Genomic DNA, 17,960 nt, shown 5'->3' on the forward strand with positions numbered 1-17,960 from the left:
AGGTTTAATATCCTTCTAAGACCTAATTATCTAGCTAGCTAGTTACATTTAAAGAGCTTTTCTAATTCATTCCCGTTATATGTAAAGAGATACTGTATAATACAACACTTGTTTCTAGTTAAAAACATGCAGTGTTATTCCCGTTGTCTCTTACGAGGCTGTTTAGTCTATTTTGTGGAATCATTTTTGAGACATACTGCATCATTTAGCTTACCCCATGATAAAATTGCTTACTTTTCAGTTGCTTATATCATGGGAAAGCTAAATGCTTTTTAAATGTAGCTAGCTATGTATTTAGACAGTAACTAAGGCTTAAAAACCCTGATAAAATTAATGAAAATGACAACATGTACACTACATTTCAGAAACGCACTGCAAAGTCAGTCACAACAGAACACAATGGAACACAATGGAACACAGCCCACCACTCATAACTCATTATGTTGAACTGGACTTAAGTAATAAAGCTCTTTGAATGTAGCTAGCTCGCTATTTAGACAGAAAATAAGTTGTATTAAGTGGGATTTTTATCAGAGAGTTCTGGTCTCTGTGTCTGTGACCATGCACGAAGAGTCCCCTACATCCAAGAGAGACGCACAAACGGAATGCAGTCATCCATGCTGGTCTGCTATGACAAAGATTTGTATTCAGTAATAATTCAAAATGTTGATGCAGAGGACTGCACTCTCGTTAAAACTATGAGCCGTGCAGGCCATAACTGCTTCTGGCCAATGAGAGATGATCTGCTGTGCACTGTAAAACATTACAGCCACATTATGTTATGTGAACTCACTTCTTCTTTTCAGTTCCAATTGCCATGGTAAGTTTAGGATATTCAACTCAAGTTCCTTCGTCTTAAATAAAAATAACTTAAAATACCACGTTGTCTTAACTTCTGGTGAGTTTTTCAGAATTGCCCAAGTTTATTTAACTTATGTTTGTAAGTTATTGGTTAAAAAAAGGAAAGTGGGAAGATTTGAATATGCAGAGATGTAGGCACCATTTTAGAATTTAGAAAATATTGGAATACTTTTTACAACTTTAAAACCATGGGAGCATTGGGCTAACCACTTTTTTACAGCGGCATAGCAATTAATATTAACAAGGAGCGACAAATCATCAACTATAGGGAAGTACTTTCAGCGGCGGAGGGACACGCCTGACTCCGGATGGCAATCTGAATGCAGCGTGATTCATCAAGTGGAGTTTGGCAAGCTGGAGTAGCATTTACAACGGAAAACACAGCAGCGACAGCGGGTTTTCATTGTTCAAAACCTGCAAAATTGCTCCTAACATATGTCGTGCATTGTAACACTCTATTTATTTGTTGGTGTTGAAGAATTTGTCTTTACTCTTTAGACTCTTTTAAATAATTAAACTATCGTGGCGTTGGCACTGGTGTTAAGGGGTGGAGCATGGAGTACGCTACCTCCCATGAGCACTTGTGGCACGAAGCGGTACACTAAAAGAGTAAATGTTTGGTTAAATTTGATGGATTATGTTATGTGGTTTGTTTTGGTCATACGTGTTTGTTCCGTACAGTCACTTGTATTTATTTTAGCACTGTTAGGCTCACCGTGTTCATGTCATGTTGGAAGAGTGATGACCTGGTTTGAACAGCGTATGTAAAAGAACAACAAAAATGTTGAGTGACTGTGTGACCCTCTCCTTATTGTCTAAGAAGGAGTTAATAAACAATTGAAGTAAACATGCAAAATCTGTCACATTTTCCCTTCAGTTTTTTTGGGTCCTTTTTAATTTATTTATTTTAAAGAAAGATGTACCAACAGCCAAGGTGAAAGCTTAAGTATCATTAAGTAACAACAATGTTAGAAATAACTTTAAAACATAAGCATGGTTAACTTAAAATAATAAGTTATGTGAATATTGCTGAAGTTTTAATAACTTGAAAGTATGTGTTAAACCAGTCAGGAATTGCAAGTTTATTTAACTAAATAGATCATTTTTAAAATGGATAAATTAAACACAGTAAGTTTTTTAATTCAGTGCATCAAGTTGAAACAATGAATAATCAGTATTTGAACTTGTTTAACTTAATATCTTGAGTTGTAACAAAGGTTTCCTTCAAGTTGAGTTTACTCAGCTTTTTAAGGCAGCAGGGGAACTTATGTTGCTGAGTTTAACCAACTTGAAATATTTTACAGTGTGGGATCAGTCACATGATCTTTACCTTCACCTCAGCCAATGCAAGATTTAACCAAACAGTTAAACACAAATTTAAACCAAACAGTACCCTGTAGCAAACAATGAATTAAAGAAACATACATGTAGTCAGACAATGACTGACAAGGACACTAGACAAGATGCACACTTAAAAACACACACAACAATGAAGAACAAGAGTGGCACATCACATCAATGAGACAAGGAACATGTATAATGTGAGACGAACACACATTAATATAGGCACACATGACTACAGACAAACATCAACACAGACACACACTTTAGAGCAAATGTTTAAAAATAATAATACAAAATGTACTTTATCTTCAATGTTGTGCTGCTGCAAGAATAAACAGACCACCCCCCCCCCCCCCAAAAAAAAAGATGTACACCATTGAACACAGACAATATGCATTTTGGTAGTGAAAACAGGAAAACATGTGATATGTTGATTGTTAACAAATCATAAAACAATATAAAGTTAGATTTATGGCTAACAATGTTTCATAAATTAGTTCAAATTATCTGTGTTATCTCCCTTAATGTTAAAGATGTTGTCTTTTTGATGTTGCATTGGGAATTATATTTTGTCTATATTAGATCAGTTTTGGCCATCATTGGGTCTGGAAAGGAAACCAACATGACAGACCTATCAATATTTTTCTCCCAAAGCCTTTTATGTAATTGCTTGTCTTTGACTTATATGTCCCTCACATCATACATGTAATCACTGTGCAGTGACATTCCAATAAATTATTAATGAAATTAATCTCACTCTGATGGTGCTTGGAATTGGTTATTGCATCGTAAATAGACTTTTTTGTATTTCAAGTATTTTGTGAATGGATATTTCATGGATGTCATCTTATTGGACATTCCTCAAACTATTGTGCTCTCACTGGCAGAGAGTACAAATAATTTCTGTTACATAATGATACATAATTATAAATCTGGACTATGTTGTTATTTAATTTTTGCTGGTAAAGTCACTGAGCTTAAAGCTAAAGAAACTCAGCATGCACACACTAAATGTAACTTGCACCTCCTTACTTCATTACAGAGTGGTAACTTTCTCAGGAAGTCTAAAAACAGCCTTGTGAGGTCACATGGTTCAGCAAAGTGAGAACATGAGGACAAAACAGCACTGAAATGATCGCCTGAGCAAACAGCCAGTGAAAACATGCAAAGAGTATAACAGAGTCAACAAAGTCACATGATCACATTTTCATAAACCGACCTTCTATGTTGTATGAATGTCAATAAACATTTTGTTTGCACATGAATATATACATATATGACTACATGTAGAGTAGTCATAGTTTGGTGGTTAGGGAACTGGTCTTGCGAGTGGAGGATTATGGGTTTGATTCCCAGGTCTCAGTCCATGACTGAAGTGTCCTTGAGCAAAGTACTTAAACTGCTCCCCAGGTGCTGGGCTAGGGCTACCTGCTGCTCTGGGCATGTGTGCACCACAGCCCCCTAGTGATCATGTGTGTGTGTGTGTTCTCACTGCACAGATGGAGGACAAATTTTGATTGGGGTGAAAAACACAATTGATAAATATGGCACGTTTACATAACTTCCACATAATGTCCATTTAGCAAAGTAAACTCACAGTCATGACAACTGTAAAATATAGAATATATTCAGAATTTGGTGGGGTGGTGAGACAGAGCATTTGAAATGATTAATCTTTTAAATCTATATATATTATTTAGCTAATAAGTCTTAAGACAGCATTTAAATATTTTTTCTAGGTGTGCTGAAGCTGAACTCAACCCTTGTGTTCCTGATGTCAAGGTTTTGTATGTTACTAAGGCTTTCTGTGCTCTTTGCAGCAAATGTTTTAATGCCTTATTCTAAGAAGAAAAAAACAGAGGAGAAGCAGAGGAAATGTTATTTCAATGTAGGATAAACTGAGGTTTTTCCCAAAGTCTGTCAGTATTACTGATAATAGAAACGAAATGCCAAGATAACAAATTGTCCATCTTGTTTGTGCAGTTCTGTTTTGTTCTGGTTTAGAACCAAAACTGCTGTCACACTGAAACTGAATTTAAATGTGAAAGTTTGTTGAACTCTTACATGGTTGTGATCTAGTAATCTTAAGAACCCTCAACTTATGTCATTTGTCTTGGGCTACACTTATAGATATACAACATTTGTGTGATGCTGCAGTTCTGTCACACAGAGATTAATGCTAAGTCGCAGTGTTACTGTAGTTATACACTCAAACTGGTGATGCTAGTGATTACAGAGATCCATAAACACTTTCCAGCCTTAAAACAGTTTGTTTAGGTGGTAATGCAGTAGATTTCCCTAAGTCCATTTTAGTTTTCTTCACATGTCAAGATCTAACATATGACTATAATATGACTATAATTATATACTTAGATCTTTTAATTTTATTAAGATATTTTCAGAGCTGTTTGGGTTATGCAGCATTGTCTAGGGTCTGGCGTAAAGGTTGGCTATCTCAGACACCTATCAAGTCATTGGGCAGTACTACTTGACTTTGGTCTGGGTTCTCATCACCAAATGTTTCATCTCCTTGCACTCTCCATGTGTTTTCTTCTAGGGATGTTTGGTGAAAAAAGAAAAACCCTTTAGCATCCAGAGAAACGGGGGCTCCATCCACAGTCAAGCAGCTATTAAGAGGTCTGCATATTCCCTGATTTGGAGAAAACATTTCATCAAATTTAGTGATGGCAGGTGAGGAGAAGACCCAGGGATGGTCATTCTCTTCTTTCTCGACTGGCTCAGGCTCCAGTTTTTGAGAGGGAAATATTACTTGAGGTTTATAAGGACACACTGCAAAATTCTGTACAGCCTTCATCTCCTCCAATGGGCCTTCTGTGTGGGTTGTAGGATAAGAGTCCTTCCTTTCCACAGCAGGACTGAAGCGCTCAATAGGAGACAAGGGAGGGTCGCAGTCCACGTGGTGCCAGCACACATCAGAACCACATGACTCATCCTAACACCAAGAACATAAACCTGATCATGTTACCATATTGAAATTCCAACTTATAAGAACTGTACACAAAAAATAAATAAATAACTCATAAATCTAGCAACATCATCTAACAACATGTAATGACTAAATACTGAGATTTAGATTAAAATAACAAGATTACTAGGAGGATTCCCCAAGGTTTGATATTGTATGGAGTTTATGTAGGTACCTTCAGTAGTTTAATGGCATTACTGTCTTCAAGTTTAGGTAATTGCCCAAACAGCCAAGAGGGTCCCATTGATATGCACTCTTTCCTTATTCTACACATTTTTTAAAGAAAAGTCATATTAAGTAACTCATTAATTATAAAGACACAATTCTCATAAACTTCACATTTGAACATTCAGAAGTTACACCAATTCACTGAGATATTAGAAATATCTCTTCACTTTAGAGATATTTTTCAAAACTTTGCATGGATGTTGGATGTCTGTGTGGATCTTATCAAGTGAATTTGTAAACAATTAGCTTCTGTAAGAGCATAATCTACATCACCTTTGTTTTGTACATTTCAGGTATATGAGATTGACTATGATGATTAGAGGAACAGCAGTCATTAGGCTGATCCCAATTACCATTCCATCTGAAAATGAGCACAGCAGTTTGGTCAGTAAGGATTAAAAAATTGTATATGTTTATGTATGTAAAGCCATGCAAGTTTTATCCATAGTTCCTCTGCTTCAACATATGACTGCAGCTTGATTTCTGAATTTTTTGCTTTACTAATATGCTTTGCCTTCCAACCTATCAATTAAAGATGCCTATACATCACTGATTTAGATGCATAGGTACCTTAACAGGTAGTTTCTGCTTGGTTAACCTGTGAATTTCGTGCTTATTTTACAATTTACAAGTATGATGGTTCTAGAACATCACAGAACCATATTGGGGAAATATGTAAAGAGTGTTACTAATTTTCAACTGCTTTTGTCCACTGGAGGTAAAAAATATCTGTCCAATGAATAGCTAATTATTGCCAGATTCCCATATACCCTTCCCTAGAGACAAGGGGCACGTTTACCTGTGTGTCCTTTGTGTTCTGTTGAAGCAAACCTTGATGTAGACATCATCTCAGGAAGTGTGGTCCCTGAAACCATAACACAAAAGGACTAATTTGATCTACTTATCTCCACCATCACAGTTATATATAATTTTACAAAGTATGCAATTAAACAGCTGACACACCTACACAAAATAGCTCAAAACAACTTAAAATCATACTTTACCCTATATTTTTGCTTCCTATTGTCTACTTGATACAACTGCTGACGGCTCAGATACATGGAACTAAACAGTCCATCTGTCATCCCCACATGTTTTTTGAAGTAAATCACTAAATGACCAGCAGCACTGACCACCATAGTCATGAAGTGCTTTAAGTGAAGGGTCCCACATGCCTCTTCCTACTGACAAAAAAACCCTGCAATGTGCAAGCTGGATAGGGAGGTTCACTAATGATGCTGTTGCCTTAAATCTGCATGCCACCCTGAGCCATCTGGAGAGGAAAAATGGCTCCATGAGAACGACGTTTTTTGACAGCAGTTGAGTGCCACCATCCCAGTCAAACTTGTCACGAAACTACAGGATCTGGGCCTGAATGAATACAGTCTGGAGTTCCTCACAAATGGTCAGAGCAGGCAGCTTTCTATTCTCCACCCTCATCGACAGCACGGGTGTCGCAGGGATCAGTTGGATTCTGTGTTCACACATGATTGCACTGGGCAGCCCACTGCCAACATCATTTTGAAGTTGCCACATTTGACACATTTTGAATTTTACATCGACATTTCCCCATCCTCCAGGAGCTGAACAGGTTTGGCATGGCATGAGATGTCAGCTTTCACAGATACACCACTGAGAGCATCCTGTGTGGCTTCATCACAGCCTGGCACAGCGGTTATTCTGCTCACGTGTGCAAGAACATAGAGTGTGTTGAGATCAGCTGAGGTTCTCATAAGCACAGAACTTCTATTTCTGTGAACAAGCAGACTTAAGAACAAGCTATTTGCCCCAGTCGGTCAGACAACTGATCCGTCAATGAGAAAATTGTTATCAGTTACATAAACTGCCATGTTTCTTTGGCACCTAGCACTTGTTATTTGTATAGTATTTGTGCTCCATATATAGCACAGTTCTACTGCACATGTGGACTTGGAGGTTTAAACTCCAGTTAACACAGTGTGAGCTGTACAAATGACAAATAGGCTTTGCCTCTTATTTACAAAAACTAAGAAGACTGAGCTGAGTGATACTAATCCTCTGTATGAACTACTCTGCAAATACAGGAGTATATACAGGAACTGAAAACAGTGATCTATTTATGAGTGAGGTAATGCAGTAGCCAGTAGAAGTCTGCGCACAGCAAGCCTCGGGGGACAGAAAGCCTGACATTACTGGTCTAAGGCATGAAACCAACGTCTTTTAAAACTACTCAAGCATAGGATTGAAGGAAAATGAGAAATGACATTTTTACTTGTCTTGTATATTAAAATGAAAAAGCCCATTTGCAGAAACTTTCTTATGAAGGTACGTTGAAAAAGATTTAAACAGCTTCTGTGCTGAGTCTATATTTGTACATTTTATATAGTCACACATCTTCCGCTGCTGCCCTGACTTCCTGTCGCACATCGAACCACATGTTTTTTTTTTAAATAGCAGTTTACTGACTTAGCCATGGTTAGTTCTCTATGACCCCCACAAGCTGTAAAAAATAGTGTAAGATTGTGACATGCATCTCAAACCCAAAAAGGTCAACTCAGAATGCCTAGAAAATACTCTTGAAGGCCATAACCAATCGCAGAAGGAAGACATTTCCACATTATCATTGAGTTAACCCGTATGCCCTCTGTGTCATCAGGGAAGGCTTGTCCACAGATTTAAAGGCACCATTTCAAGGAAAACTGAATTTACTCAATTAATCTTCAAGTAATATATAAATATTATTGCAGTTTGAAAACACACTTTTCACAAACCCAGTCCATTGCAGTCCATTTATAGAATCTGCAAAAACAGCTTGTTTTGAAATCACATAGATGTCATAAGAACAAATTCATTTGCAAATCTCTGTCTATACAGTGGTTTCAGTGCTGCCCACTTACATAGCACAAAAAAAATCATTATTTTGAACATAAAGCCACACATCATTATAAGTAGACACGAAGGACAAATATAAAGAAAGAAAGATGTACAATATGAGCCCTTTACAAACTGAAAATGATCACATTTGCTACATTCCTGTGCATGAAAGGCCTATCAATGAATAGCTTTCAGTTTCAGGCCAGGATGACATCTGGGCCTTTCCCACTGACTATGAGGTGTTTTTTCCCATCAAACATGTAACCATATTCCTGCTTACAATAACCAAACCCTACCTTAATAAATACAATTTTTATTTTTTTATCCTCATTTTGGTCCACCTGCAATAGAGCTACGATAGTCAAACTCTACGATAGAGTTTTTAGTTGGTTCTACATCTGTGGTTCTCCTCCCACAATGAAGCTGAAACAAGCCCAATCTGCTGAGCGCTGCCTTCAGGAGGGTAATTCACAGGTGAAGGTTACTGGAAGTAGATGTGATGCTTTCAGTAAATGATGGCAAAAGCTACTCTCACACTGTGGGTTAGATTCTGTTGTGTCTCAAATCATAGGCGAGCAAAGGTTATTCAGTATCCATATTAGAGTATAGCAATTCCGGTCTTCTAGGGGCAGGATTCAGGCAATGGCATTGGCATGCAATACAACAAATATCCAGTTAGTGTCAAAACTGTGTGGGAATAAAGATGCAGTCTGGTGCTTGGTCAGACCATACACCACATCACACTTCCTCCCCATCCTCCCGCCCCTCACTCCTTGCATGCTCACATGCACACGAAGGCACGTAACCTCATAACAACACAGAATGGTTCATGCATTGAAGCTTCACTGCTCAAGAACCATACTAGGTCAGCATCAGAGCACTGCGTTTTCATAGCACTGAGTAACACTGAGATATACATCTCTATAAATGCAAAGAAGCTTGATGAACATACCTTCCTGTCCAAAGGTAGGGTCTGATACTCCTTCAGAGCTCTCAACATAGAGGGAGATATTATAATGAGTACAAGATGGTGGTCCTGAAATAACTGAAGCAAAAACATAAAAGGTATGTTGGTGAAGAATCCAAGAATCCTTACTATAGACTACATATCTGTATAAAAAAAAAACAACCTTGTCTGGTCAGGAATTTATTCACATTTTATGATGCTTTGAAAATGAAATGTATATTTGCCTTGATGCACTGTCTCTTACCCTCAATGAATGTGGAATTTTGGTCTCTTCTAATTTTCTTCCACTGCACTTTTAGTGGGCTGCACTGCCACTGAACTACAAAACCCAGCATTTCCTCTGAGGTATTAGTGTGTGACGGAGGAGACGCACTCCAGGCCAGGGGTATCCTGCCCTCTGCTGGTTTACTTAAGTATATCATCGGAGCTGGTCTGCCTGCAATATTTTCACAGATTGATTTAATATCCCACTGCCTATATTTTATGTCATCATATAGATGATCAGTCACTGTAAATGCATAAATTTATGCTCACTGTATTTAACAGAAAATTATTGTGGTTAATCATAGTAATAACAAATACACAGCACAAGCTTAATTATAGGTTATCCTGCACTTTTTAAAATAAACCCAACAAACCTACAGCTAGTATCATCTTCTAAGTCTCAAGAAGTGCATACAGCACAGGGGTTGAGTTAACCTGAGTCTCACCTGTGTAGGTCAGACTCAGAGAGGCTGGTGGGGAACTGCCTGCTGATGTAACAGCACTGACATTCAGCTCGGTCACCTCCAGGGACAGCTGCAGTGAGTGCTGTGTGACCGCTCGTGACAGGTTCAAAGTGTTTATGGTACCATTCTGACGATAAACCAGCTCGTACCACCAAAGTTCTCCTTCATGAGCTTTTGAGATAAAGGCCTAGGAAGGAATACTTTTTTAATAACTACTGGAGGGAAGTGGTTATTCTAAAGAGCATTAACCAAAAAATACTTTAATCACTCATTAATATGTAATGAATAATGTGCATTTGCATTTCTGGGGAAAATTGTTCTAAGTACTGGTTTTATTCAGCAGAGGGAGCAGCTGAACTTTCATTTGGCTTATTTGTTTGGGTGTTATGCTTTGTAATTGTTTTGCATGATGCATCTACTGGTTTCACTCTTACTGCTTGGGTTCTGTAGTTACATCTCCCTGCCACTGGGTGAGGTGATAATACCAACCTTCCACATGACTGTCACATTCTGTGTAGGATTCTCCTCATGTCTCTTGATGATTCTCCAAACATCGAGCTTACTTGAGGGTGCTGGGGAATTGCATCAAGCTGAAACACTTAGTGTGGCTAATTGCTCATAATGACAAAGGAAATGTAGAAATTTCAGCACATCACAGATATAGTATATATGCACGATTCTGAGGGATATTCTTGCAACGGCATTCTATTACACGGGTTTCTAATGGTGCTGTAATGTGCTAGAGCAGCTGCCCTTACCTTTTCTAGGGGTGGTCTTACTGACTGGTTGACTCCACAAGCTACAGTTATGCTTCAGTGTGATTGTGCACACTCTAAGCTTAAACTCATAGGAGGTCCAAGGCTCCAAGGTTTCCAGCATGAGCAGTTTTCCTCTTTGAGGCTGAGTCACATTTGCCTTCATCTTATCAAATATATCAAAGAAACACTCAGACTCAAATGAGTGATCTGCTTTGATATGTTATCGTTTGTAGCAATAATGCAACTGTGACAGAGTGACAGCAACTGACATCCCAATGATGATGGAAATGACCAGTTCTTACCCAGTCTAAAGCAGCATGGGTTATTCGGAACCTCAGGTCGGGTTGCAGAAGCTCCATGTGATCTGAGGTCTGCCAGTCAATGCTGAGAGCTGGACTGTCTTTTGTGAATGCAATCTCCATGATTTGTGGGGGGTTCGGAATGACTGCAAATAAAGGAGAGAAAGAAAATGATCCTGTAATGTCTACATTCAAGTCAAAGTCAATTTTATTATCATTCCTTCTCACTGCAGATATATTGGGTAAGGAACAAAATATGGTTTCTCCAAGAAACAGTGCTACATTTGACCCAAGACTGCTGCAGATAAAAGTGTGAATCAGTGATAAATACAGACAACAGTGCAACTTTCCATTATACATAAAATATGCAATTATGCAACAAACCATACAGATAACTATACAATAGATTTCAATAATCACTATACACATGTTAAAAGACTAGACGAAATGCACAAAATGCACCTTCTTGAGACCTGTGGTCTACTGAACATTAGTTTAACCATTGGGACAAAATGACACATGCATTGAGTTTTTTGTCTAAAATAGATCAGATGGGTCAAAAAATGTGAACATTATCAATTAAAAAAACCTACAACCTGCAGTTTGATCAGCAACTGCACAATGTTCTCAAATGTCTTAAAACTGGTCATCTAAAACTGTGGTGATCAAGGCTTTTGCTACTTATCTGCTTATCTGGACTGTCCCACATTCAAATCATCTACACTACTCAAGATACATCTCTGTCTTGGCCCCTGGCTGTTTGTATCTCTGAGACACTGGTTGTCTTCATAGGAAGACTGAAGACTCATCTCTTCACTGTGCATGAAGCACTTATAGAGGTGCTTATTAAAAGAACAATTTCTTTTCCACTTGATCCAGGGCTTTAGGTTGATAGCTTTCATGACACTAACCTAATCTAAGCTCAGATGAGGATGGTGTTTCGAGGGATACTATTAAAGCACTTATGTAAATTTCCCTGGACAATAGCATCTGGAAAATGCTATAAATGTAAATGTCAATGTATAGTCTTCTAGGTAAGACATTGGGGAATAAGCACAGCCCTTTTGGATATATCTTTTTTTTAAGTCTTACCCAAATCTGAAAATCAAATACTGTGTCCCCTATACATTGTCATACTGCTAAATGTGATGCAGAGAAATAAATGAAAAGAGGAACATACATTCAGCTTCAATGTCTCGTCCACACACAACATAAAACTTCCCATTGAGTTGCACTTTGCATTTCAGACTCGATCTGGGTTGGCTGACCATGAACTGTGCTGTCACTGTGGAGCAGCTGATCTTATGGAGAACCTCATGCTTGTCCAGCTCAATGACAAAGAGTCTGCCACATTCACTGGTGTCCGATCGGCAGTGCACAGTCACGTTGGAGCCCACGACGATGACCTCCTGATCTAGTGTCAGCTCCCCTGAACATCTAATGCTATAGCAGTCTGTGAGAAGTCACAGTCAGTCAGATTATTCACAGTGTGGCAGAATTCTCCAAAGGCAGTCATTGATGGAATGGAGTAATTGTTAAATCTGAAATTTGTAATCTTGTAGTCATTTGTGGCAAATGCACTCACCTCCTGGCCTGCAAATGAGTAGTATAAGAGAGCCAAGTTGTAGAGCTACACAGAGGCGATCCATGTCATTCTGGTCCTGTGCTGACTCTCTCTGGCAAATTACATCAGTACAGTTCACCAACATGCTTCAATTCCTCTTCTGATCAAGCAAATATCTCACACTCTGTAGGTGTCAAGTAATCCATTAGAACCGTATATGAACTCAAAAGTTTCTTATGTCTTGGATTTGAACAAAAAACAAAATCTTTACAAGACATCTTTAAGTGATGCCGTCAGACGGCTTGTACTGTTACCAGTTGATTTATACTTCTGACTCTATTCTGCTTTGCAGCAAAAAGCTTTGCTTGTCAGCGGCATATTGGGGATTTTGAGGGCTGTGACCTACATTTGTGGCTTGTTATATGCCTGTACTGGAACATCAACCGTCTGCCTGAGCATGTGAATGTCCCACTTAATCTTCCTCTTTTTAGTCATCACACTTCTGTTACTTCAAGATAAAATATTTAAGGTACTGCAAAGGTAAACAGTATAATTATATTCCATTATTAGGGACCTGATCAATTTTTATCATCCCAACAATGGGATTGTTTCATTCTCCAATGTTTCTCAAATGTCTGACTACTGTAACGGTTACACTACGTTAATGTAAATGAGGCATAAACCTCCATAGAGGTTCCAATCTGCTTTCCACAGTCATGGCCACGCAGTCCTTCTCTTTCCTCTTTTCCTTAGCTTTCTTTAATTTCTCCTCCCTTATTCCTATGGTAATGTGCTCATGAAAGCACTGTGAGCAACACTAACTATGATCAAGAACTTGCTGACAGATTCCTGCTGCTTTGAACATTAAACAAATCCTGAATAAAGAGATCTTTGTTAAACAGTCAAGATATGCAGACAACATACTGAATATTCTCATAAGATTTTGACCTTTTTGTTGTTACTGAGAAATACCCTAGACATGTACAGAGGCAAGCATTAGTAACAAAATAATTATGCATAGACTAACAGTCTGATCTGAGAATATCAGGCTACTGAATGTGTTTTTAACAATGAAAACATAAAAAACAGCATAATTAAAAGAAACTAGACAAACATTTACATGAACAGTCAAAACATTCGAGTATATTAAATATTTAAGTGTTTACCATTTTGTGTCCTTATGAAACAAACAAAACAAAATGTCTAAAATGCTAAAATCTGAATGAAAATGAAAAAGAAGCACTGTAACAAATCCTCACATGTTCCCAGTGACACGTGTGTGAACATAACAGCACATGAACTGGGCACCTCAAGATGATTGATGTTTTTGTAGTCATTTCCATTTTTTTATCTTCAAGAGCTTCTGGAAAGCCCCTCTCGACTAATAAAATTACTTCCTACATATAAAAAAAATGTTTATTAGGTATGTCAAAAAATGCTATTATCGACTATCCACTGGCACTTTGATGTACAAAACGGAGCTTAGTGCTATCTATGCTAACCTATTTGCTTTCCGAGGTAAGATGTAAAATGTAAGATGTGTAAACCTTGCACCTCTACCAAAATTCTTTATTCATAATAAAGGTAGAAAACCTATTTGTTCTCCTCACTAGCTGCGAATTTCTAACTCACCATTTTCTCTTAAGAATCAGCTTAATTTGGAGGTAATTTTGACTATATCAGAGATGTCTGACAACTATAATTCCAGTTTGAGCAATGAAATCCTATCTCACCATATAAAATCATTTTCATAATACTATTGCTAGAGAAGATAGCCTTTTAGGTAATTTGCAGTAGAAGATGTACTCTTTATTTCACTCAGATCTGTTAACAGATACGTTATCATAGACCCGTGTACATTGTGCTTTATCAGTACTTGATGCATGATCACACTGTAGCATTTAGTTAATCTTAACTGACTTCTCAGTTCTTTCCTTCTGACGAAAACTTCTGATGTGTAAAGTATGATGATACTATATATATATATAGTACTATGTATGTAGTAATAAGTATATAGTAATAAGAATCTGTTATTATATAGTATTATATAGTATTATTATTCATTACTATTTGCTAATTTATTACTAATTGCTAATTACTAATTGCTACTGAACAACCAAATAATACTATTCAGGAGTGCACAAGTTGTATTATGAAACAAATTATCATTCTGCATATACGTATTTGGTTGCTATGCACAAATTTATCAGTACAAATCTTTAAGCAAATTCTAAAATGATCTTTAAAAAATATCTATGCTTTATTTTGCATGAATACAAACTTAATAAAATACTCTTCTACTCTACTATATTTTAAGCTACTTCATTCTATATAATTTTCACCTGATCAACTGATCAACTGTTTTCACCAATTGAGCATTACTCTATAGTTCTGTGTGAAAATGAAAGCTGGTGACTTTCTAAGTTTGTAGTCTTTCATTATTGTCCTTAGTAAAAACTTAGCATGATGGTAAGATGGTCCTAATGCCTACATGCAGGTTTATTAGATATCCATTAGACTAGTAAGGTGTTTTTTAATATACCAGTTATATGTACTCAGAAATTAACTAAATTATGGTATATTTGTTCTCTGCACCATTGTCTCGTGTTTCTATTGGCTCATTTCATGTTAATAAATGGAAACGGTCAGTGTGTGAATATGCATGATTTGTGCGTACATAAATACCGATTGCAATTACGATATTAAAAGTATTAAAAGTAACCAAATCAGGTCACTCATAAACGTGTGCAACAAAGATTGATGCAATATTGACAGGTACACAACTCCAGCACAGTCAGACAACTGACGTCAGAGTACAATTGTGGTACCTGAAGTGGTAGATTACAGGTTACATATGAGTGTAAAGCTATTGGCAATCTATAAAGCAAAGATGTACAGATGTGTACCTAATAATGATCTAAGGCACTCAAAATTAACATATATGCAACAATGCCACGTCTTCTTTCAGTGCATAAAAACATGCTCTTTATAACAGAATCATATAGGTTATGTGGTGTACTGACCTCAATTAACTAACGGAAAAAACGAAACTAGCACATGCTTTGAATATGCTTTGAACTCACGCTCGGGTGCTGTTTTCAAAGAAGCCGCTCCAGGTAAACACACTTTCGGGCTTCTGCAGCATGCTCTTGTGTGAGAGTATCCCACACTCCTAATTGTTCTTGTGTGAGAGTATTCCACACTCCTAATTGTTCTTGTGAGAGTATTCCACATTCCTAATTGTTCTTGTGTAAGAGTATCCCACAATTTTAATTGTTCTTGTGTGAGACTATCTCACAATCCTAATTGTTCTTGTGTAAGAGTATCCCACAGTTTTAATTGTTCTTGGGTGAGAGTATCCCAGACTCCTAATTTTTCTTGAGTATCCCACACTTCATGTAGTGTTCTAACTGAGATCTGAACACAACTATAAGCAAACGTGTCAACTAGTGTCAAGACAGGGCTGGCTTCATTCTGGGCCAGACTATTACATTCAGTGCAGAGACTAAAGTGCTAACATAATCTATGCCCTACTTTAAATACAAGTAATCTCATGAAGTGTGTCTAATCTTTTAAAATGTGACTAATCTTCAGTAGACAATATTCAGTAGAGGCAGATGGACGGATGTGAGGATCTGAAATCATATAGCCAGCAAATGCTTGTGTGGTCTGTCAGACTGAAAGCACTGTTCATGTACAAATAATGTTCTATATCACTGCACATTCTCTCTATAATGTATTTGTTAAAATATTTTTGCAGATCTAATATAGATTTTCCTTTAATTTGGAATGAAATAATAGGGAACTGAAATCGTCTTTGTATAAATTGAGAGGAAAAAAAACATTATATTACATTGCATTACATTGCAAACACTTTAAAAAAGTAAAAATAGTTAAAAAGTTAAGTTTAGAAAAACAAAAATAAAAAAAAGATTTAATCAGTTAACAAAACTGGATAACATAAACAAACATTCAGTATCCTATTGTCATAAAAACCTGAGCAATTTTATAGCTTCCCACAGAGTACCCACATGCTTTGCTTATGTAGTTTTATCCAGACAGAATCAAATTTGCCTTGTCAAGTTGGAAAATGCAAGAATGTCCCAGTTAACTCCAAAATTTGTACATATCTGCAATTACACAATTGTTTGGGGTCTTTGTTGGCGTACCATCGCAATATGTCACATTCTCAACTGGAGGCAGGGCAGGACTGCACGCAGGCCAGTGCAGGACCGACATGCTCTGCTCATGCACTCATGCCCTTGCCCCTAAAATGTAGTTTGGCTGGGTGCCTTGTCAATATGCAAGATAACATTTTAACATTTGTTATAGCCATTCTGTTTATCTGGTTAAAATGAATGAGAAGAGAAATATGTTGAATTGAAAGCCTTCTGAATGCAACATCTGTGGGATGTGCCATTTTGATTTGGAATGCATAGTAGTACTTGATAATCTTATGATAAACTTAAACATGAAACTTGTCAGCAAGAAAACAACTCCAATGCATATTTTTTTTCTAGCACATCAACACACCATCCCATACACTACATGCAAACAAGTTCATTTTTTTTCACTTTATAGAATGTAAAACACCACTCACTTCCGAGCAAATGCAATTTATGTGTGAATCACGTGTTAACTGAGGAATTTCCACACTTACAAAAAAATCTTAAAAGCCTTAGATACATGTAAATTGCGTGATTAGACATATGTGAATTATGCAATTAGACATATGTGAATGATGTAATTAGATATATGTAAATCTGCAGATGGCACCAGTAGACAGTGAACCTTGGACTTGCACAAGACCAGTGATGCAAGGATAGAAATCAACTCGCCTGTAGTGTTAATCTACTTTTAGCACTCGTTTTATCACTTTCTGTAGTAAGACCTTTATATCCCTATCCATAGATGGTATTCTCCAGTATAAAATAATTTTATTACTGCTTTAACTACATTACCAATATTAATGAATATTAATAAATAATATTATTATACCTTTAAGATAATAATAATAATTCATTGTACTTATAAAGTGATTTTAAAGGATCCAAAGTCACTGACAATAGTACAATACAGGGGTGAGTTTCCCGAAACATTCTTAGCGCTAAGTAAGTACTTCTTAACCTCATACGTTTCATACGAGTGTGACGGGCAGGGTGTGCGAACCAAAAGGAAGCGATCACGCCAAGTCTCAGGGAAAAAGGATGGTTTAATAGAAAGTGTGCAAACCTAAAACCCGTGCAATAGATCCAAATTAAGGATATAATGACCAGCGGTCAACTGGTACAAAGACAAGACATATATAGACAGACAAACGACCATCAGGTGGGAACGGATCACGGGCTCCGCCCACCTGAGGGGCGTACACG

The 17,960-nt window shown here is 37.2% G+C and overlaps 1 protein-coding gene and 1 long non-coding RNA gene across 9 annotated transcripts; one reads left to right on the forward strand and one right to left on the reverse strand.

Moving 5' to 3' along the window:
* Window positions 1-1,976: 1,976 nt before the first annotated feature.
* On the reverse strand, window positions 1,977-13,883 carry il23r (interleukin 23 receptor). 8 transcript variants are annotated; one of them, XM_077014806.1, is made up of 14 exons: window positions 13,755-13,873; window positions 12,995-13,120; window positions 12,610-12,700; window positions 12,205-12,477; window positions 11,028-11,170; window positions 10,726-10,888; window positions 10,457-10,539; window positions 9,950-10,154; window positions 9,484-9,675; window positions 9,225-9,317; window positions 6,219-6,284; window positions 5,693-5,780; window positions 5,367-5,457; window positions 1,977-5,158 (listed from the first exon to the last, which is right to left on the reverse strand). In XM_077014806.1, exons 3-14 carry the CDS (start codon window positions 12,671-12,673, stop codon window positions 4,661-4,663), a joined length of 1,959 nt encoding a protein of 652 aa, XP_076870921.1. In that variant the 5' UTR covers window positions 12,674-12,700; window positions 12,995-13,120; window positions 13,755-13,873; the 3' UTR covers window positions 1,977-4,660. The 8 variants fall into 8 exon arrangements, with proteins under 8 accessions (XP_076870921.1, XP_076870914.1, XP_076870918.1 ...); XM_077014799.1 differs by having other exon boundaries at window positions 12,610-12,772; XM_077014803.1 differs by lacking the exon at window positions 12,995-13,120 and having other exon boundaries at window positions 13,755-13,883.
* LOC143521670 (uncharacterized) lies at window positions 9,093-12,831 on the forward strand. Its single transcript, XR_013132807.1, has 2 exons — window positions 9,093-9,337; window positions 9,539-12,831. It is a non-coding gene; the product is annotated as an uncharacterized LOC143521670 (long non-coding RNA).
* Window positions 13,884-17,960: the final 4,077 nt, after the last annotated feature.

This window comes from Brachyhypopomus gauderio, chromosome 8, assembly GCF_052324685.1.
Source record: "Brachyhypopomus gauderio isolate BG-103 chromosome 8, BGAUD_0.2, whole genome shotgun sequence".
Classification (NCBI taxonomy): Eukaryota; Metazoa; Chordata; class Actinopteri; order Gymnotiformes; family Hypopomidae; genus Brachyhypopomus; species Brachyhypopomus gauderio.

Excerpts from the sequence above, each read along its gene's own strand:
- il23r (XM_077014799.1), bottom strand. The coding sequence starts at position 12,733 with ATGTTGGTGAACTGTACTGATGTAATTTGCCAGAGAGAGTCAGCACAG. Across the intron at positions 12,478-12,609 it reads ACTCATTTGCAGGCCAGGAG|ACTGCTATAGCATTAGATGT; the intron begins GTGAGTGCATTT and ends GACTTCTCACAG. Across the intron at positions 11,171-12,204 it reads ACGAGACATTGAAGCTGAAT|TCATTCCGAACCCCCCACAA; the intron begins GTATGTTCCTCT and ends CTTTATTTGCAG.